The sequence below is a fragment of the Myodes glareolus genome, chromosome 9 (assembly GCF_982192425.1).
Source record: "Myodes glareolus chromosome 9, mMyoGla1.1, whole genome shotgun sequence".
NCBI lineage: Eukaryota > Metazoa > Chordata > Mammalia > Rodentia > Cricetidae > Myodes > Myodes glareolus.
In genome coordinates this window covers 50,474,303-50,497,858 of record NC_142034.1, presented here as the reverse complement: position 1 = coordinate 50,497,858, position 23,556 = coordinate 50,474,303, and the positions used below count along the sequence as shown (strand labels likewise).

At 40.2% G+C, this 23,556-nt stretch overlaps 1 protein-coding gene across 3 annotated transcripts; it reads left to right on the top strand.

Moving 5' to 3' along the window:
• Positions 1–137: 137 nt before the first annotated feature.
• On the top strand, positions 138–10,016 carry LOC125409236 (olfactory receptor 1468-like). Of its 3 annotated transcripts, none has more exons than XM_087909569.1 (2): positions 138–153; positions 9,085–10,016. In XM_087909569.1, the coding sequence occupies exons 1-2, from the start codon at positions 138–140 to the stop codon at positions 10,014–10,016; spliced, it is 948 nt and encodes a 315-aa protein (XP_087765695.1). The 3 variants fall into 3 exon arrangements, with proteins under 3 accessions (XP_087765695.1, XP_087765696.1, XP_048304003.3); XM_087909570.1 differs by lacking the exon at positions 138–153 and adding an exon at positions 6,569–6,578 and having other exon boundaries at positions 9,088–10,016; XM_048448046.3 differs by lacking the exon at positions 138–153 and having other exon boundaries at positions 9,078–10,016.
• The last annotated feature ends 13,540 nt before the right edge of the window (positions 10,017–23,556 follow it).

Sequence of the window (23,556 nt, the reverse complement as noted above, 5' to 3'; positions counted from 1 at the left end):
AGCCAAAGGGCTGAAAACTCTATCTTAGGTGTAGGTGATTCTTTAACATGGGATTAAAACATGTGAGGTAGCCCCCAAACCATCAGACTTCAAAGGACAATACTGGAGGCACTTCCACTATCAGTAGCAAGGTGGACATGAGTATTATCTTAAGTATTATTCTGTACTTGTTCATTTATGTAGGTCATTTAATTACTTTTTATTTAGACATTATTGTTATTTGCTGAGAATTTCATACATTGTATTTTGATTGTATTCATTCATTTCCCCAATTCCTCTGAGGTCATCACTTCCATGTCCACCCAACTTAGTGTCCTTTTCAGTTAAAAATGCATGGACTTCCAGGTGGTGGTGGCACAAGCCTTTAATCGCTTGGGAGGCAGAGGCTGGCAGATCTCTGAGAGTTCGAGACCAGCCTGGTCTACAGAGTGAGTTCCAAGACAGACTCCAAAGCTACACAGAGAAACTCTGTTTCAAAAAACCAAAACAATTACCACCTCCACCAACAACAAGAAAAAAAAAACACCTGTGGAATCCACTTTGTGCTGTCCATATACTCTTGGGTTGACTTAAAGAATTAAGCCTATGGTATTCCATTCCATCTTTTGGTTAAAATTCAGGAAAATTTTAACTAGGATTTAGAAGAAGTCTGCCTAGTTCAGCTTTAGTTATCATTACCATTTAATATTGATGCCTCAATCTGCTCTGGGCTTCTCTTTTTGGTCCATTGCATTCCTTTATCATCTAAGTGTTATGCCACTCCACTTTTCTTCTTTTCTGTCCTTGCTTTCTGGATGGAGTCTTACAGTCATATTCCAGCTGATCTCTTTCCTTGGTTTACAGGATGGAAGTTAAACTAAGTGATGTGGTCTAATGCCTCCTAAAATGTTTTAGCAACAGGAAAATATCAAATCTTTAAGCAGTTTTATTTTCTCCATGAGTGCCATAATAACCTGTGAGGCATTTCTCGGTCTGAAATGCTTCATTTTGCCCTGTCTATGAGACTTAAAAACATATTCTGAGAAAAGTCTTATTTCCAGTCCAAATGCATTATCAGAGAGCTTTATCTTGTTGGGAGAAATGAGAGACGGTATGCATTAAGTAGGGAAAAGAGAGACCAAATTATGGAATAACTTATTTGACCACCACTAAGAGTGACTTACACATTCGTGTCTAGCACAAATGTTTAAGGGTAAACAAATTAGACATAATACCATTTTAGTTTCAGGTTCTGAGTGTGTCTAATCAGTTCCTGGAACCAGAAGAGCCCAATACTAGGATACAAGAAACAGGGAAAATAGGCCCGAGGTAACCCTGCCAGACTCTACATCAGTGGTTCTCAACCTTGTGGGTTATGACTCCCTTGACAAACCTCTATATCCAAAAATATTTACACTATGATTCATAGCAGTAGCAAGATTACAGTTATGAAGTAGTAATGACAATAATTTTATGGTTGGGGTCATCACAACATGAACTGTATTAAAAGATCACAGCAATAGGATGGCTGAGAACCACTGCTCTACATGGGGAAGGTCGAAGTCTGTAGAACTTCCTGCCATAGATGAGAATATGACACTACATAAATATATTTGATAACATTTCAAAGAAAGGACCATTTCTAAATAGATGCCTCATTGGCTCTATTTTAGTAGACAGTGAGACTGCTAGTCAGCAAGTTGGGGGCTCTTTAAGTATCTGAATCAAAAGACAAATTGCTATACTGCTTGAGGTAATTTAATCATAGGTAACATGAAAAAATTCATTTTTTGTACAAAATGAAGAAAAAGATCATGTCTAATTTCCAGAAACTTTATTTATATAAGCTTCATTCATAACCGCCCCAAGTCGGAGCAACTGAGATGTTTTTTGTCAGGTTAATGGGTAAACTATTGTACTACAGACAATGGAATGTCAGTTCACAACTAAAAGAATCAAAGAAATGTTAAGTGTAATTACTAAGAGAATAAAGCCAACTGTAGGATCTTTTTTGTGTCAACAAATCAAAGGCAGCTATTCTAGAAATCCAATGAAGGCAATACTATTAAGATCCATATTTCTGAAGAATGAAGGCCAAATCTAGTTAAAATGATGAAAAGGGAACACAGGAGAAGTATCGAATAGAATATTACAAATATTAACTGTAATCTCATGATTGTCTTACTTTGAGTTTTTATTGCTGTCAAGAGATACCATGACCACAACAACTCTTACAAAGAAAACATTTAATTGAGGGGGCTCGCTTACAGTTTAGAGGTTCAGTTTATCATGTTGGGGAGCATGGTGGTAGGCAGGCAGCCTTGGTGCTGGAATTGAGAGTTCTACATATTGACTCAGCAACTGAGTGAAATTTAAGAAAAGACCTAAAAGCCTGTCCTCACAGCAACACATTTCCAACAGAAGGTGTGGCCCAGACTAAAGGTGTGTGCTCCAGCCTGAAGGGTTGGATTAAAGGTGTGTGTCATCCAGCTTCCTCCATCAAGACCACACTTCCTCCAACAAGGTCATACATCACACTTTCTATGAGCTTATGGGGCCAAATACATTCAAACTGCCAAAATGATCAAATGGAAAAGTTGACACTGGGAAGGTATTCAAGATCTAAGAAGATTGGTTAGGATGATGGTGGGGGCTGCATTCAAGGTTTTTTGAGAGAAGGTAGAAGCTAGAAGTAACTGAATAAGATACGAATCCATTTTCCTTTTTTTATTTTGACTTGAGGAAGAATTGAACATGATGTGGTAGCGTCTCTCTTTTCTCTTATTCCTGTCCTTCCTGTGTGTCTTCAAATGCTTGGTCCTTGTAGTTGATTTCTCTCTTATCTGGAATATGTTTATGGGGAATTTAGTTGTAGTGAAAGGTTCAGCTACCATTGAAATATTTCTGAAATATTTTTTGGTATTCAAAGACCACTGATAGTTTTTTGTTCACATGATAGAGCCTAAGCTTTAATATTTTAAAGATATTTTAAAGTCTTCACAGTAAGGCCCCTGCTTATTTTAAGGCTGCTCAAACTATTCTCCCCAAATACAATACCCTGCTGATTCCCTAGACAGACAATAATTAAGCATCTCTTAGTGGGCTTCTTGCTACCCTCTTGGCCCCCAAAGTACAGTAACACATGATCAGTGACTAATCAGTCACTGTTACAGTCTTCCAAGAGAATTAATTATTCAAGAAGTCTTGAATAATTATTTTGTCTTATTTAATGAGTTCCTCCAGGATCTAGACTCCTCTGGGAGGCAGAGCCCCTTAGTCCCAGGGATGAACAGAATGAGGAACGTGAGCAGGGATGGTAGAGACACAGGTGATGACTACAGAGGCTGTTTTTGGTATGCCTATACTGAATAAATGGGAACAGGATCTTGGATCAGGGTCATGGAGTCACCCTGAGACATTCTGGGTAAGTTTACAGGAAGTTGAATAAACTGGGACCTTTATGTCCATAACTGGAAGGTCTTAATCTCCCATGTTTCATGATATTCTGCAAGACATTTTTTTCAGATATACTTCAATCTCTGTGCTTCCCAATGTGTTTTCCATATTGTAGAAATGTTCTGATTAGATGTTGTCACATATACTATGTTTAGTATAGCATTCATTAGTATTATTATGCAATGTGTTATCATAAGATTATATCATCTCAATATAGTGACGTTCCTGTGAGGTACACATTTTATACAGATGTTCTTGTTACGTATTTGATTATTCAAGTGTCAGTGACCATATCAGAGGAGCAACAGGTGGCAATTGATTTCAGGTGCTCGGTGCACCAGCTTACAAGGCACTGATGGGTGAATCTCGGAGAGGTAAGGCCTGAGAGACTCAGTTCCAGTATGTCTCTTGCCCCTGCTGTGACTTTGCATGTTTGCGGTTACCTTTTGTCTCTGGTATCTGGCATGGTGTGAGTAGGTGTAGAGAAATCTCCATTGCCTTTAATATAGTATGATTGTTTCATCAAAATATCCTATTTTACCTGGCATTTTTACCTGTGAATTATTATGAAGACAATTTCCTCCTAAGCTGTACTGTTTAACTGAACTGAAACAATGATTCTATACAATAATAGTGTTAGCAGGATTTTGATGATTGAGGGTCTTTAATAAATATAGTGATAGATTATGATAGAGATTAGCTTAGTGGGAAAACTAATATAGGTAAAAGCAAGATATGGTGTTGCCCAACCCCTGATAAAGCAGGGGCTGCAGAGGATAGAAAACAAGGACAATGAAATGTTACACAACCAATTTCTCCCGAGGAGCTGTATGGACTGTGGCTTAGGTTAATGATTAAGAAAATCAGTTGTATCCCAGAAGCTAAGCTAGCTCAAGTTTTTTTTTTTTTAAAATCCTAATGTTGAGAGATGTGTTCATTAGTTTTGGTGTACATCATAGCTAAAACAAAGCTATAAGTATGGCTTAATATTAGGTTAAGATGTTTTTGTTAATACCTTTGAGGTAGAAAACCTTGGAAATCAATTTAAAGTTTAGAAGAACATACTTTCAATAGCTGAGCAAGGGACTCATTGAGGTCAGGGAGCAGGTAACCTGACTATTGCTGGCTGAAGTACTTTTCTTACTAGTATGGGTTAGAGATCAAGAGTGATGATTAATTTCTTGTGTTCATTTCTTCCCTGAGCTTCCTGTTCTAAAAAACTGTTGGTGAACAGGTTTACACCCTGAGGATTTAAAGAAAGAAGACTGATCTTTTTAATATATAAAAGTTTAGATTGGTGATTCTTTTAAGATTTTTATAAGATTATCTATAAACAATAAAATTATTGATCCTTTGTAACTACAAAATTCAGCCTGTCAGGAAAGAGCTGGCTGTGAAAAATACTTTTCTCTCTTATACTCTGTTAACCTATAACTACTTGCGTGGGTATTAATGTATGAGGGTTCTTGGAACAACTGGTTTTTCACCTGTAATACATAAAAATGTTTAATCATGTATGAGATATGGAAAACAGGCAATGTATTTATTATAATAATTCAATTGAAAAAATATAATGTAACATTGTAATTTCTATACTGCTGGAAGAATTTGCTGGGATATCTAAACTGTGAGGGATAAAATAAATTTAGAAGAGAGACAGAAAAAAACATCAGGGCAGGAAAATAGAAAAAAATTGAGTAGAACAAGTGACAGTAAGAATAATAAAATGAAGAGCTCAGCTTTGGCACTCAGAAAAGGTCTTCATGTGTCTGTTTATCTGTCCAGTAGTTCACCTGTTCTGCACCTCCTCTTTAGTTTCTCTGATCTGCTGAAGGACTGCCATTCATCAGCACCCTAACTGAGATCCTGACATGTTGGAGGTGTGTGTGTTTCCTGTTTTTTTTTCTGGGCCCAGAGAGTTAATTTTAGTTCCCCTTGCTGGCTCCAGGGAATTAGATTTACTTCCGCAGATAGAAAAGTCAGGTTGAATGATTAGTTCACTAACTCTGTTGAATTCCCTGCAGCCCCTGAGCTTCTGGAGGCTGGTTCTCATGGCAACAATATTCAAGGAACTTAAAAAAAAACTCAGGTAATTCCCTTGAAGAGATTATAATCACAATTATTAGGTGACAGTGTGAAAATCTATATTTTTAAAAGCGAGTTATATGATTAACCTATCAAAGTGTGGTTCACAGTTCAGCAGAATTAGACTCACCAAATGTAAAGTCTGAACATTTAAAATGTAGAATTTTGAGCACACCCAAGACTTACCGATTAGAATCAGACTTTATGAGTATTTCAGGTCTAAATTAAATTTTGTGCCATGACTAAAACTAAGCCTTTTGTCACTCTTATATGCAATTCAGACTGAGAACTGAACAGGTACCCTATGAGGAAAATGAGAGACACCATTATTGAACCCCCAGAACTCAGGTGTTGATCAGTGGCACTATCTGCAAGCACTGTTCTTGTGCTTTCTGGTTCTTCATAAATGCCTCGATATCAGAGGTGTATCCTGTTCATTTCCCAGGGAAACTCATTCTGAGATAGGTATATAATATAAAATTTTATTGATACTTTCCCACCTGCAACACTAAAAGGTCATGTCTAAATGTAAAAATTGTTAGTTTGGCTAGATTGAATACTATTGGTAAGGTTGAAATTCCAGGATCTGGGTTCACTTGTGTCTCTTCAAGGGAGGAACTTCTCATGTACCTTAAAAGCCTTATTAAATATCTTTTTATCTCTGAGGCATCTGACATAGACATGTGGAGACAAACTGAAACAAAGTTTCAAAATTTTCTTTGTTCCTCCTTTCTCCCTAAATCATACCAAATTAATAGTTCTCATTTCAATATCAATGAATCATATGGATATTATTACTCAAGAATCAAAATGCTAATGCAGTCACACATAACAGGTTGTCTGACTGTCTATTTGGAATAAATCATAGTGTGTTGGGCAGCCTAATGCTTTCCATGGATCTGAAGTTACACTGGGAATCCTGTAACACAGTATCTAAAGCTACTTGGTTCCAACAATTGAGTCTGAGAAGATGTACAGGCTTCTAACTATGCCTTAACTCCAAGCACAGACAACAAATATTGAGAAACTCTGCTCACATTCAGGCAGCATGCCAGGTAGTCCTGCTGCAAGATGAAGACATGAGGATAGACACAGCCTTTCCCGCACAGACACAGTATGGTGAGAAGTCAGCTCAAACCAGTGATCAGGGCACTGATGGTTGTAGAATGGAAAGAGGGTGCAGTGAGACCACAATATCCATTCTCACCTCCAAAGAAACCAAGGATTTAGTGGATCAAGCCCCATATACTGTATTTAAAGAGCAAGACCAGTGCAATGGGGACAGAGAGAAGATGTCACTAGGTAGCAGGAATAGCAACTGTGGTGGGCTGGAGTCAAGACACTGTGACCTTTCAGTCCAATGTGGATGAAAGTGGAATATGAGAGTTGCTGTGTGAGCAGATGAGGCTGTGGAGGCAGGAAGGGACCAGTTGTGATGATCCTGGTTTCTCTAGTGTCTTTAGAAGGACTTTTGACTTTATATTGTGAAGGAGGAAACAACAACAACAACAAAAAATTTTGAGTAGAATGATGATCAGTTTCATCTCAGACAGCCACAATGTGAGAAGATTGAAATAGAGATAGAAGAAAAGAGATGAAATATTCCAACAGGGCAGTCAAACCATCTAGATGAGATACAATGGCAGTTTCTGCTTGGCAATTGAAATATGGATGGATGGATGACTTAGAAAGAAATGAAAGGACAGACTTTATGGGATTTTCTAGATTAGATGTTGATGGGAATGAATGGATGAGTAAAAATTCAAACATTTCTTCTGTGAGCCTAGATTTCTTCCCCTGAGATATGAGAAGCTGGATAAGAAGACAAGGAAAAGGGCAGGGTGAGTTGTACTTGGCATTTGAGATCTATTGAGCTAAAGGTGGTCCTGTTATACCCATGGGGAGATAATAAACAGCTGGTGGAATACTACAGGTAATGGTGTGGTTAAGCTAAGAATTTCAGGTGACAACTGATGCCATAGCAAATGGATGGAAGTAGAAAAAAATCATCCTAATATGAGGTATCTTAGACACCGAAAGACAAACATGGTGTGTACTCACTCATAAGTGGACTTTGAATGTAAAATAAAGAGTAACCGTACTACAAAATGCAGACCCTGAGGGACTAGCTATCAAGGAAGGTTTAAGGGGGGATGTCTGGTACTCCCTGGGAAGTGGAAATAGAGATTTTGTGAGTAGACTGTGTGCAGGTGCAGATGTGAGCATGAGAGATCAGGCTGGGGGTGCAGAGGAGGAGAGTACTTAAAGAGACTACTGGAAAAGAGGACATTTGAGGGTCAGGTAAAAACCCGGTGAAAGGGAATCTCCTAGTCACCTACAAGGATGACCAAAGCTAAGACTCCCAGCAATAGAGGATATACAGCCTGAACGTCTATCTCCTGTGATCAGATTGATGCCTAGCTCAACTGTCATCAGAGAGGATTCTTCCAGCAACTGTTGGAAACAGATACAGACCCACAGTTAAACATTAGGTGGAGTTTTGGGAGTCTTGCAGAAGAGAGGGAGAAAGAATTGTAGGAGCCAAAGGGGTCAAGGACACCACAAGAAAACTCAACATAATCAACTAACCTGGGCTCATAGGGACCCACAGAGACTGAACCCACAACCAGTGAGCCTGCATAGTACTAACCTAGGCACTCTGCATTTCTGTAACAGTTGTGTACCTTGTTCCTCTTAACAGTGGGAGCAGGAGCTGTCTCTGACTCTTACTAGTTTTTGGGACCCTACTCATTCTAGGGTCACCTTAACAGCCGTAATACATGGGGAGGTGCTTAGTCATATGGCAACTTGATATGCCATGTTTTGTCAATATCCACGGGAGACCTTCCTTTTCCTGAACAGAAATGAAAGAGGAGTGGATTGGGGGTGGTGGGAACAGAGGGGTGGGGTCAGACGAAAGGACTCGGAGGAGAGGAGGGAGAGGAAATTGCGGCTGGGACACAACATGAATAAAAGCGGATGCCATGGAAACAGGTGAGCTTTTTAAGGGAAAAAGCCATACAGTGAAAAGATGGGTGTTTAGTACAAAGGCCCAGGAACAAGTGACTACTATTAGGAAAACAAAAGAAAACAAAAACAAAACCCAAAAAACCAAAACAAACTAACTCTAACTATTGAGAACCAATGGCCATTGAATTAACATGAGAGTGGCTCACCTGTGGGTGTGTTTTAGATAGGAAATAACAGACAATCATATCTGACAAGTGTCTTGGACTTAGTCACGAGACTAAATTTAAGAAATTTAATCCAGACATGGTGGTGGTTGCCTTAAGTTCCATCACTCAGGAGTCAGAGGCAGGGAGATCTCTGAGTTCCAGGCCCACCAGGTTTATACAGGGAGCTTCAGGTCAATCAAAGTTAAGTAGAGAGTCTGTCAGAAGCACACAAAAGAAATGTACCTATTTTCTTTCAGTTTATGAGAACGTAAACATCTATTGAAGCATACTTAGCAGATCCTATATCATAGAAATGTGTTCATTTTTATTTGGAATTAAGAGACTTTTAAAATTTTCTCTTAAAGATTCAGGTGACACAGCATGACAGAAGGGAACCAAACTGTCTTCTCCTGGTTCCTCCTCCTGGGTCTGCCCATCCCCCCAGAGCACCAGCACCTGTTCTATGCCCTCTTCCTGGCCATGTACCTCACCACTGTCCTGGGAAACTTTATCATCATCATCCTCATTCACCTGGACTCCCATCTCCACACTCCCATGTATTCTTTACTCAGCAACTTGTCCTTCTCTGACCTCTGCTTTTCCTCTGTCACAATGCCCAAATTGCTGCAGAACATGCAGAGCCAAGTACCATCCATCCCCTATGCAGGCTGCCTGGCACAAATGTACTTTTTCTTGCTTTTTGGAGACCTTGAGAGCTTCCTCCTAGTGGCCATGGCCTATGATCGCTATGTGGCCATCTGCTTCCCCCTTCATTACACCAGCATCATGAGTCCCAAACTCTGTGTGAGTCTGGTGGTGCTGTCCTGGGTGCTGACCACATTCCATGCCATACTGCACACCCTGCTCATGGCCAGATTGTCTTTCTGTGAGGACAATGTGATTCCCCACTTTTTCTGTGATATGTCTGCTCTGCTGAAGCTGTCCTGCTCTGATACCCATGTAAATGAATTGGTGATATTTATAACTGGAGGCATCATTCTTGTCATTCCATTTGTGCTCATCATTGTGTCCTATGCACGAATTGTCGCCTCTATTCTCAAGGCTCCTTCTGCTCGAGGTATCCGTAAAGCCTTCTCCACCTGTGGTTCCCACCTGTCTGTGGTGTCACTGTTCTATGGGACAGTCATTGGTCTGTACTTATGTCCATCAGCCAATAATTCTACTGTGAAGGAGACAGTCATGGGCATGATGTACACAGTGGTGACCCCCATGCTGAACCCCTTCATCTATAGCCTGAGGAACAGAGACATGAAGGGAGCTCTTGTTAGAGTATTTTGGAAGAAGAAAATGATGGTATGATGCACATGATGGTAATGATTGCGATTATTTATGTAGTAGACAATCGATATCAATATTATCCCTCCAGAGTACCAGCACCATTCTATGTACTAGATAACTGATATCAATATTATTATTATCTGAATTATTCACCTCTTTTTCATTAGGAAAAAATTTTATAATATTATATAATTGTCCAATAATTAAAATAGTAGAAGTAGATATGTGCAGTTGGTTGAGAAAGGAAACAAGTGATCCTCCTGTGTCTACAACACATGGTGCTGGGGTTAGGCAGGTGCATGGCCATGCCTTTTTTAGGTTAGTGTTGGGAATCTAAACTCAGGTCTGATTCACATGTACCAAGTACTTCTAACTTTTGAACAATATTTCCAGTTCTACACTTATCATTTCCTAATGGTGAAACCTTCAAAATCATCTGTTTTAGGAATTTGTGATAGTTTGAATATAATTAGCCCCCATAATCTCATAGAGAGTGGCACCACTAGGAGGTGCGGCTTTGTTGGAGTGGGTATGGCCTTGTTGGAGGAAGAGTGTCACTGTAGGTACAGGCTTTGAGGTTTCCTGTGCTCAGATACTGCCCAGTATCTCAATTGACTTCCTGTTGCTTACAAGATGTGGGATTCATAGCTACCTCTCTAGTACCATGTTTGCCCGAATGCTGCCATGCTCCCCACCATGAAGATAATGGACTGAACTTCTGAAAGTATATGTGAACCACCACAATTAAATATTTTCTTTGTAAGAGTTGTCATGGTCCAGAGGAAGAGATCCACAGTGGAGCACTGGGCTGAGCTCCCAAAGTCTAGTCAAGGAGTGGAAGGATTGAGAATACCAGCAAAGAACTCAAAACCATGATGGGAATACACACTGAAATAGCTTACCTGAGGTAATGAGAGCCCACCAACTCTGGCTTGACAGCAAGGGAACCAGCATCGGACCAAACCAGGCCCTCTGAATGTGGGTGGGGCCACTGGCAGTGAGACCAGGATTTATCCTTACTGCTTTTTGGAACTCATTCTTTTTGGAGGGATACCTTTCTCAGCCTAGATATAGTGGGGAGACCTTGGTTCTGCCTCAAAGCAATGGGCTAGACTTCGTTGACTCCCCATGGGAAGCCTTACCCTCTTTGAGGAGTGGATGGGGAGTGTGGAATGGAAGAAAAGTAGAGGGAGTGGGACAAGGGGAAGGAGTGGGAACTGGGATTGATATGTAAAAGGAGAAATAATAATAAAATGATACAAAGATAATAAATAATAAAAAGATAGTTTTAAAAAAATAAGAGTTACTGTGGTCATGGTACCTCTTCACAGCAATAGAAACCCTAACTAAGAGAGAAATATATAATACATTCTGGTTACAGGCACCTGATGATTCAACAGTACAGTAATATTACTCCTATCTAATTACAATATAGAGGCCATTGATCAAGCTCTCCCCATTCCAACTTCTCCCTACTCCCTCTGGCCTCTACAAACAGATAATTTTACATATTTTTATATTATAATGGGATGATTTGGTGTATGTTATATTATGCAAGTGGCCATAAGGATTAGATAAACAGACAGGGAGAGGGACATGACTAAGTAATAGACTGTAAACTTCCAAGCTTGCTGTCTTCTTCTTCCTCACTCTGTTGACCTGAGACAAATCCTGGCAACTTAAAACAAAAGTCTTGAGTCCTCTTGTGAGGACTTTTGAATTTGGATTAAATGAAGTTTTCATTATCATAAGGTGATGAGCCTGCAGATCCCAGAGAGCAGAATGTGATGATTTAAATGAAAAGTATCTCTCATAGGCTTGTTTATTTAGCCACTTGATCCTCAGGTAGTGATGCTGTTTGGGAAGGCTGATATGCTCTTGCTGGAGGAAGTATGCCTCTAGAGATAAACTTGGAGGTGTTAAAGCCACACAGCGCTTCCTTCGACCCCTCTTGCTTGTGTTTGAAATCAGGAGCTCTCAGTTTTCTGCTCCTGCTGCCTTCCTGTCACAGTGGACTTTTATCCCTTCGTAACTATAAACTCAAATGCATTCTCCTTTTTACAAATTGCTTCTTTTTAGTGTTCTATCACAGCAACCGAAAAGAAGCTAGTAGAGTGACTAATGCAGAAAAACCAAGCCTCGAGCTGGGCATGGTGGTGCACAACACTGATCCCTGCACTTGGGGGAGGGTGAGCCCCATTGTAATATCCTAACCTACAACCACCCTGCTACTAAACCCACACAGTCCACAACTGCACTTGAAATATTTGTGTGTCTAAGTAAATCTTAGGAGCTACATCAAGTCTTATCAGTATGACTGCCTAACATGAGCTGAACAAAGACAGCACATACCAAAGTGTACAGATGAAAATACTCAAGGCCTCAACTCTATGCTGAGTACTACAGTCAACCAAGGAGTCCTGAGAGTGAAAGAGTCTTTCTTAGGGAGGAGCACACCAATACCAGATGGACAGTCCTGAAGACATACATAGTAACACAACACAGGCTGAACAGGTTATATTTAGGAATAGATACATATATACACATGTATATTTATGTGCATATATATTTTTTCAATATATATCCATGTAATAACAAGAGGAAAAAAGGGACCATAACTTTAAAAAAGAGCAAGGAGGGGCATATGGAAGGGTTAGGAGGAAGGGAAAGGGAAGAAAGAAAACGGAACAGAAGGGAAAGATGATGTAAATTTATTATAATCTCAAAGATTAAAAAAAGACTTCCATTAAAAAGTAAACTGACAATTGATCAGCCAGCTAACAAATGGAGAAGACAGATAAACAAAACCTCCATCCTGAGACTAACAGTGGAAGGATGGAAAAATATCTTACATATAAATAAAACTAAAAAAAGAGAAAGTGGTAACAGCACATAATGCCTCATTATATGAGAACTACAAAAGATGATGGCATTATATACAAAAGAGGGCTAATTCTTTTTAAATAGCGGGACATCTAACCATCTAAGGAAATAGTTGAGAAAAGGAGGGATAGATTATGAGAAGATGAGAGTGGAATGCCTAAGCACAGCACGTCCTGTATCAGGCAGTTCATTAGACAGAAAACAAATGAGGAAACTCTGGACTTAACACATCAAGAGCTAACAGACATGCGGAGAAGCTGTGTCTAACAGCAACAGAGCATGCAGTTAAGTATACATGGGGCATTTTCTGGGCTGAATGATATACTGGGACACACAAAGGGTTTAAGAAGGTTTCAACAGTATCAAATACTTTTCCTGAACACAGTGATATAAAACTAGACTTCAATAACAGAAGGAATTTTAGAAAACTCCCAAATATATAGAAATTCAGCTTGTTTCTTGTCAGCCAATGGATTGAAAAATACATTTAAAGGTGTCACACTGCTGGCGCAGCCTGGATGCTGAGACTGGCAGGGGGTGCTGGGATTGAGACATGGAGGCTTCTTTTCAAGTGGAAGAACAGTAGCCTTTATTTTGCCTCAACTATGTCAGGGGGAGTGAGGGCAGCTAGATCACAACAAAAGGGAAACGGTGATGTATCTTAACACAAATAAAAACAGAAGCAGACCATCCCAAATAGTACCAAGAACACATCTTTTTTATTTAATTAATTAAAAATTTTTGTTTATTTTGCATCCCTATCACAGTTTTCCCTCCCTCCTATCTTCTTGTCAACTTTCACCTCCCCTCTACCACCCATCCACTCCTCCTCTGTGTGAGAACAGGACATGTCTATTAATAGCAAAATTTCTACCACAGCTCTCTCCTGCTATGCCATCCCAGCTTTCGGCCTCGAACCCCTCCCCTCCTCTCTCCCTTTTTCGGGGCTTAAATTCCTCCATCTCAGCCGGGGTGGGCACCGCGGGCCGGGGCAGGTGGTGAGTGCAAAGGGAAGGAAGTCCCTTTGTTCTGATAGCCTGCCTGCAGCAAGCTAAGGCTGCAGGCAAAGTGATTCCTGGATAGCAAGGGGCACTAATCCAGTAGAAGAAGACCCAGCGGAGGGAAGAGCCATTAGAGAGCATCTGAAGGAAGAGATGGGCAGGTGCCAAGGCAAGAATTCCTCCAACAATCTGAAAAACAACATGAAAACACCAGATCCCAGCGATCTTACGACAGAAGGACTTGAACGCCCTATTCCGGAAGAAGTGGAAAACAGTGTCATTATGAAAGCAATAGAGTCTCTTAAACAGGGTATGAATAACTCACTTAAAGAAATAGAAGAGAAATATAACAAAAAGATGGAAGAAATGAGTAAAGAAATGGAAGACAAATATAACAAAAAGTTTGAAGAAATGAGTAAATTCGTAAATGATACCCTGGGAAACCAAGAAAAAACAATCAAACAGGTAATGGAATCAGTTCAAGAATTGAAAACTGAAATGGAGGCAGTGAAGAAAACACAAACCGAGGGCCGGCTGGGTATGGAAAATCTAGGTAAACGAACGGAGACTACAGAATCAAGCTTAACCAATAGAATACAAGAGATAGAAGAACGAATCTCAGATTATGAAGACACCACAGAGAAAATAAATGCCCTGACCAAAGAAAACAGCAAATCCAAAATATTCTCATCACAAAACATTCAGGAAATATGGGACATAATAAAAAAACAAAATCTAAGAATAATAGGAGTAGAAGAAGGAGAAGAATTGCAGATCAAAGGTCCAGAAGATATATTCAACAAAATTATAGAAGAAAACTTTCCCATCCTAAAGAGGGATATTCCTATGAAGGTGCAAGAAGCATACAGAACACCGAATAGACTGGATCAGAAAAAAACATCCCCTTGCCATATAATAATCAAAACACAAAGCAGTCAGATTAAAGAAAGGATATTAAGAGCTGCAAAGGAAAAATGTCAAGTAACCTATAAAGGTAAACCTATCAGACTTACACCAGACTTCTCTATAGAAACCATGAAAGCCAGAAGGTCCTGGATAGAGGTACTGCAGAAATTAAGGGACCATGGATGCAAGCCCAGACTACTTTACCCAGCCAAGCTTTCGTTCACTATCAATGGAGAAAACAAAATATTCCAGGATAAAAACAAATTTAAACAATACGTAACTACTAATCCAGCCTTACAGAGAATACTAGAAGGAAAATTACATCCCAAGGAATCCAACATTGCCAACACTGACTACAATAATTCAGACATCTAGCGACCCTTCACTAGCACAATTCAAAGAAGGAAAACACATACACTCTATTACCCCCCCCCCTCAAAATGACTGGAGTCAACAACCAATGGTCATTAATATCTCTTAATATCAATGGACTCAATTCACCTATAAAGAGGCACAGACTTAGAGATTGGATACGAAAACAGGATCCAACATTCTGCTGTTTACAAGAAACACACCTCAACCACAAAGACAGACACCTATTCAGAGTAAAGGGTTGGGAAAAGGTTTTCCAGGCAAATGGACCTAAGAAACAAGCGGGTGTGGCCATTCTAATATCTAACAAAATCGACTTCAAACTAAAATCAATCAGAAGAAATGGAGATGGACATTTCATACTCATAACAGGAACAACTCATCAGAAAGAAGTCTCAATCCTGAATATCTATGCCCCTAATGTAAAGGCACCCACATATGTAAAAGAAACTCTTCTAGAACTCAAGGCAGTCATCAAACCACACACGCTAATAGTAGGAGACTTCAACACTCCTCTCTCACCAATGGACAGGTCAATCAGACAGAAACCTAACAGAGAAATAAGAGAACTATTGGAGGTATTGAATCAAATGGACTTAACAGACATCTATAGAACACTCCACCCAAATAGGAAAGAATATACCTTCTTCTCTGCAGTTCATGGAACCTTCTCGAAGATTGACCACATACTCGGTAACAAAGCAAACTCCCACAGATACAAAAAAATATTAGTAACCACCTGTGTCTTGTCAGATCACCATGGATTAAAATTAGAATTCAACAACAATGCTACCCCCAGGAAGTCAACAAACTCATGGAAGTTGAACAGTCAACTACTGAATCACCCCTGGGTCAAGGACGAAATTAAGAAAGAAATTAAAGTCTTCCTTGAATTTAATGAAAACAAAGACACAACATACTCAAACCTATGGGACACTATGAAAGCAGTGCTAAGAGGAAAGTTCATAGCAATAGGTGCCCAACTAAAGAAAACGGAGAAAGCACACATTGGAGACTTAACAGCACACTTGAAAGCTCTAGAAAAAAAAGAAGCTGATTCACCCAGGAGGAGTAGAAGACTGGAAATAATCAAACTGAGGGCTGAAATCAACAAAATAGAAACAGAGAAAACAATCCAAAGAATCAATGAACCAAAAAGCTGGTTCTTGGAGAAAATCAACAAGATTGACAAACCCCTATCCAAACTAATCAAACGGCAGAAAGAGCACATGCAAATTAATAGGATCAGAAATGAAAAGGGGGATATAACCACAGACACAGAGGAAATTCAGAGAATTATTAGATCTTACTACGAAAGTTTATATGCCACAAAGTTGGGAAATGTAAAAGAAAAGGACATTTTTTTAGATAAGTACCATATATCAAAGTTGAACCAAGACCAGGTGAACAATCTAAATAGACCTGTTAGTCGTGAAGAATTAGAAGCTGTTATCAGAAATCTCCCTGCCAAAAAAAGCCCAGGACCAGATGGTTTCAATGCAGAATTCTACCAGAACTTCCAGGAAGAGCTAATTCCTATACTCCTTAATGTATTCCATAATATAGAAACAGAAGCGTCATTGCCAAACTCCTTTTATGAAGCTACAGTTACCTTAATACCAAAACCACATAAAGACACAACTAAGAAAGAGAATTACAGGCCAATCTCACTCATGAACATCGACGCGAAAATTCTCAATAAAATCCTGGCAAACCGAATCCAGGAACACATTAGAAAAATTATCCATTATGATCAAGTAGGCTTCATCCCAGAGATGCAGGGCTGGTTCAACATAGGCAAATCTATCAATGTAATCCATCATATAAATAAACTGAAAGAAAAAAAACATATGATCATTTCATTGGATGCTGAAAAAGCATTTGACAAAATTCAACACCCATTTATGATAAAGGTGTTGGAGAGACTGGGGATACAAGGATCATACCTAAATATAATAAAAACAATATACAGCAAGCCGACAGCTAACATCAAATTGAATGGAGAGAAACTCAAAGCCTTTCCACTAAAATCAGGAACATGACAAGGCTGTCCACTCTCACCCTACCTCTTCAATATAGTGCTTGAAGTTCTAGCAATAGCAATAAGACAACATAAGGAGATCAAGGGGATTCGAATTGGAAAGGATGAAGTTAAACTTTCGTTATTTGCTGACGATATGATAGTGTACATAAGTGACCCCAAAAACTCTACCAAAGAACTCCTACAGCTGATAAACACCTTTAGTAACGTGGCAGGATACAAGATCAACTCCAAAAAATCAGTGGCCCTCCTATACACAAAGGATAAAGAAGCAGAGAGGGAAATCAGAGAAACTTCACCTTTCAAGATAGCCACAAATAGCATAAAATATCTTGGGGTTACTCTAACCAAGGAAGTGAAAGACCTATTTGACAAGAACTTTAAGTCTTTGAAGAAAGAAACTGAGGAGGATACCAGAAAATGGAAAGATCTCCCTTGTTCTTGGATTGGGAGGATCAACATAGTAAAAATGGCAATTCTACCAAAAGCAATCTATAGATTCAATGCAATCCCCATCAAAATCCCATCAAACTTCTTCACAGACCTTGAGAAAACAATAATCAAGTTTATTTGGAAAAACAAAAAACCCAGGATAGCCAAAACAATCTTATACAACAAAGGAACTTCAGGAGGCATTACCATCCCTGACTTCAAACTCTATTACAGAGCTACAGTATTGAAAACATCTTGGTATTGGCATAAGAACAGAGAAATCGACCTTTGGAATCGAATAGAAGACCTGGATATTAACCCACAAACCTATGAGCACCTAATTTTTGACAAGGGAGCTAAAGGTATACAATGGAAGAAGGAAAGCATCTTTAACAAATGGTGCTGGCATAACTGGATGTCAACCTGTAGAAGGATGAAAGTAGATCCATACCTATCACCATGCACAAAACTCAGGTCCAAATGGATTAAAGACATCAACATTAATCCGTCCACTTTGAACCTGATAGAAGAGAAAGTGGGAAGTAGTCTACAAGATATAGGCACAGGAGGCCTCTTCCTAAGTAGGACCCCAGCAGCACAGACAATAAGAGAAACAATGAATAATTGGGATCTACTGAAACTGAGAAGCTTCTGTAAAGCAAAGGACACTGTCACTAAGACAAAAAGGCTGCCTTCTGACTGGGAGAAGATCTTCACCAACCCCTCATCAGACAAAGGTCTGATCTTTAAAATATACAAAGAACTCAAGAAACTAGGCACTAAATCTCTAATTAACCCAATTAAAAAATGGGGTACTGAACTGAACAGAGAATTCACAACAGATGAACTTCGAATGGCCAGAAGATACTTAAGGTCATGCTCAACCTCCTTAGCGATCAGGGAAATGCAAATCAAAACCACTTTGAGATACCATCTTACACCTGTCAGAATAGCTAAAGTCAAAAACACCAATGATAGCCTATGCTGGAGAGGATGTGGGGTGAGGGGAACACTCATCCATTGTTGGTGGGAATGCAAACTTGTGCAGCCACTGTGGAAATCAGTGTGGCGGTTTCTCAGGAAACTGGGAGTCAACCTCCCTCAGGACCCAGCAATTCCACTCTTGGGAATATACCCTAGAGATTCCCTAGCATACTACAAAAGCATTTGTTCAACTATGTTCATAGCAGCACTATTTGTAATAGCCAGAACCTGGAAACAGCCTAGGTGCCCCTCAATAGAAGAATGGTTAAAAAAGGTGTGAAACATATACACATTAGAGTTTTACTCAGCGGTAAAAAATAATGACATCTTGAATTTTGCATGCAAATGGATGGACATAGAAAACGCTTTACTGAGTGAGGTAAGCCAGACCCAAAAAGAGGAACACGGTATGTATTCACTCATAAGTGGATTCTAACCATAATTTAAAGGTCTTTGAGCCTATTATTCGTGATCCTAGAGAAGCTAAATAAGAAGACGAACCTGATGAAGATTATTTAGCTATCCGCTAGGAGGTAGGAAACAGTCAAGAGTCCCAGGTAACCTTGGGTGCATGGTGGGGGGTGGGAGGGTTGTTGGAAGGGGAGAGGGTTAGAGAGAAGGGAGTAGGGGAGGAATGGAGAAAGCTCGGTTGACCGGGATGGGGGGAAGGGAGGAAGGATGAATATGGGATCAGGGAAGAATATATTTCAACTAAGGGAGTCATTTTAGGGTTATAGGAAACTTGATTATATATGGGATCCCAGGTCCAAGGAGAGATCCCCAGATTGTTCTCTGGACAGAGGAGAGGGTGCCTGAACCGGCCTTGGCCCATAACCATACTGATGAATATTTTGCTTATCACTATAGATCCTTCATCTGGCGATGGATGGCGATACAGACGGAGACCCACATTGGAGCACCGGACTGAGCCCCCCAAGGTCCAAACGAGGAGCAGAAGGACGAAGAAAATGATGAAGGACTGCGAGGGATGCTATCACCCACTGATACAAGGGGTCGGATCTAATGAGAGTTTACCAAGGGCAGTTGGACTGCGACTGAACGAGCACGTGATCCAACCAGATTCTCTGAATGTGGCTGGCCCGGAGTCTTTCTGAGAAGCCATTGACAATGACACTGGGACTAGTTTCCTCTGCATATAGTGGATTTCTGGGATCCAGTCTGTTTGGATACTCACCTTCCTGGACCTGGAGGGAGGGGGGACGAACTTGTACTTCCCACAGGGCTGGAAACCCTGACTGTCCTTAGGGACAAAGAGGGAGGAGGAGGGGGGGAGAGTGGGAGGGTGTTGGGAAGAGGGGCGTAAATGGAAACTTTTATAATTTAATAAAATTACTTTCAAAAAAAAATTTCTACCACAAGACACCTGCAGCCAACAAAAACTGAACCAACTTAATGTTACTCTTCAAAGAAATAGAAAAACAAACAGACCATGGTAACAGAAGAAAAGAGCTATACGGATCAGACTAAAATAAACAAGAGACTAGAAAAACAGTGGGAAATATCAGTGAAACTAATGACTAAGAGATAGGTTTTGAAAAACCAAAATCAACAGACTGTTGTGTAGCCTGATGGAAGGAAGACAATAAGCAAGTAAATAAAAAACAAATAAAGAGACTGTGGATGTCTGAATGGGAAACAGTCTGGCAGGAGGAAGGTGCTCTGCATTCTAATGAAAGAAAGCCTTTCTTCACTCGTTAGTTACCTCTTAGTTGATTATTGCCCTGGGCTGTGTGCCAGGCCACCCTCCCCAACAGCCTGGCCATGTTTACTTAGACCATCACCGATGAGAACCATTTCTGATGAGAACAACAGCATGGATCCCAGCATGTGGTTTCTCTCTAGGTTTTGTTAGCTTCTGCCCTCTGCTGGACATTTCATAAGCCAAGGCATCTATAAAATGGCATTTTACGATACCAAGACAACTTCTGTGAGTTGACTTGACCTTACGTCATCCAGTGCTCTAAGTAGTGTCTTCCTTGTTTGTTTCCTGAGTGGCAGTGCATTTAGGTAAAAGAGGGAATGGTTGTTTTGACATGTGGTTTATGATTGGAGTGCTGAGAAGAAAGGAGAAGAGAACTGGCAAGAAATCTCTGCTGGGAACTACAAACACTTGGAATTCACAGCAGGACTCAGGCAGTGAGGAGAGGAGAAAAGAGGTGGGAGGCATACAAAAATCCTTCCTGAATCTTTTAACTTTATATAGCTCTTTCCTTTTCTTTTTTAAAAATTCATTTTACATACCAACCACAGTTTCTTCTCCCTCCCTTCTTCCCTCAACCCATCCCCCATTCTCTTCAAAAAGGGTGAGGCCTCCTATGGATAGTCAACAAAGCCTGACATATTCATTTGAGGTAGGACCAAGCTCCTCCCCCTGCATCAAGACTGAACAAGGCATCCCACCATATGGAATGGACTCCAAAAAGCCAGCTCATGCACCAGGGAAAGATCCTGGTCCTGCAAGGGGTCCCACAAACAGACCATGTTACACAATTGTCATCCAAGAGCAGAGGGCCTAGTTCAGTTCCATGGCAGGCTCCCCAACTGTCCATTCTAGAGTCCATGAGCTTCCATGAGTGCCAGTCATCTATCGGTGGGTTTCCCTGTCATGATCTTGTAGCAAGTTGGGCATTGTGACAGAGGAAAAGCAGAGGTCAGAGAAGGACAAGTTGCTGAGTAAAGAATACATGGATCTGTGCAGATGGGAGTCCATGTGAATGAGGATGATGATGAGGTTCCCCAGGACAGTGGTGAGGTACATGGCCAGGAACAGGGCATAGAACAGGCGTTGGTGCTCTGGGGGGATGGGCAAGCCCTGGAGGAGGAATCTGGAGAAGACAGTGTGGTTCCCTTCTGTCATGTTGTGTCACCTGATTCTTAAAAGAAACTTTTAAATAATCCAAATAAAAATTAATACATTTCAGTGATATGCAATCTGCTAAGTGTGCTTCAATAATTGATTGCATCTTCATAAACTGAAAAAAAAATTTTTTTCTTTTGTGTGTTTTTGACACATAGACTCTCTTCATAGCCTTGGTTGGCCTGGAGCTCCCTGTATAGACCCAGTGGGCCTAGAAATTAGAGACCTCCCTGCTTCTGATTCCTGAGTGCTGGGTGTTAAGGTGTGCACCACTAAACATGACTTAAATTTCTTAAATTTAAACCCATAACTAAATCTAAGTCACTTGTCAGTTATCTCACTGATAATTAGATACAATGAGATTGTCTGTTATTTCCTATCTAAAACACACCCACAGGTGAGCCACTCTCCTGCTAATTCAATTGCCATTGGTTCTCAATAGTTGAAGATGGGTTTTGCTGACAATAGTTACTGTTTCCTGAGTACTGTTTGTACTAAACACCTCCTTCCTTATACTTCTATGGTTGGTGACTTGCAAAAGCTTGCCTATTTCCATGGCACCAGTTTTTTTAATTTATTTATTTTACAACCAAGCCACAGGTTCCCCTAACTCCTCTCCTCCAAGTCCCTCTCCCTGATTCAACCCCTTTATTCAGAAACCCCCAATCCACTCCTTCTCCATTTCTGTTCAGGAAGATCTCCCATGAATAGCAAGAAACATGGTATATCAAGATGCTATAAGACTAAGCACCTCCACATGTATTAAAGCTGGAAAAGGTAAGCCATTATGAGGAGTAGCCCCTGATCCCACTATTAAGAGTCACAAAAGAGGAACAAATTGCATAACTATAGCATATATGTAGAGTAGCTAGGTCAGTCTCCTGTAGGCTTGCTGGTTTTGGGTTCAGTCTCTAGCACCACGTTTGTTGATTTTGTGGGTTTTCTTGTGTCCTAGAGTCCTCTGGCTCCTACAATCTTTTCTTCTCTGCAGCAGAATTCTCTGAGCATCACCTAAGTTTTGACTGTAGGTCTTTACCTGTTTTCATCATTTGCTAGATGAAGCCTCACTGATGACAACTGTTCTAGGCACCAGTCTGGTCGCAGGAGATGGCCAGTTCAGGCTATGCATCCTTGTAGATGACTGGGAAACTTTCTTCCACCGGGTTTTTACCTGACTCTGAAATGTCTCCCTTTTCCAGTAGTCTCTTTCAGTCTCCCACTTTGTCCCCAAAATCTGATAGCTCATGCTTCTATCCCCACCAACCATCAGTCCATTCACAAATCTCTTCTATTTCTGTTTCCTGGGGAGATCCAGGGGACCACTCTTGAGCCCTCCTTGTTACTTAATCTCTCTGGGTCTGTGGATTGCAGTACTGTTATCCTTTTTTTTTATAGTTAATATCCATTATGAGAGAGTACACACCATGTTTGTCTTTCTGTGTCTAGGTTGCCTCCCTCAGGATGATTTTTTCTACTTCTATCCATTTGCTATTGGCATCAATTATCACCTACAATTCTTAGTTAAACCACTTTGTTATCTGTAGTACGCCACCACCAACCTCTTATTATCTCCCCATAGGTATAACAAGACCATCATCAGCTCAATAAATCTAAAATGCCAAGTACACCTCACCCTGTCCTTTTCCCTGTCTTCTCTTGCAGTTTCTCATAACTCAAGGGAAGAAATCTAGGCCCACAGAAGAAATGTTTGAATTTTCACTCATCCATTCATTCCCATCAACATCTAATCTAGAAAATCCCAAAAGTCTGTCCTTTCATTTCTTTTTAAGTCATCCATCCATCCATTATTTCAATTGCCAAGCAGAAACTGCCATTGTATCTCATCTAGATGGTTTGACTGCCCTGTTGGAATATTTCATCTCTTTTCTTCTATCTCTATTTCAATCTTCTCACACTGTGGCTGTCTGAGATGAAACTGATCATCACTCTACTCAAAATTTGTTGTTGTTGTTTTCTCCTCCTTTACAATATAAAGTCAAAAGTCCTTCTAAAGACACTAGAGAAACCAGGATCATCACAACTGGTCCCTTCATGCCTCCACAG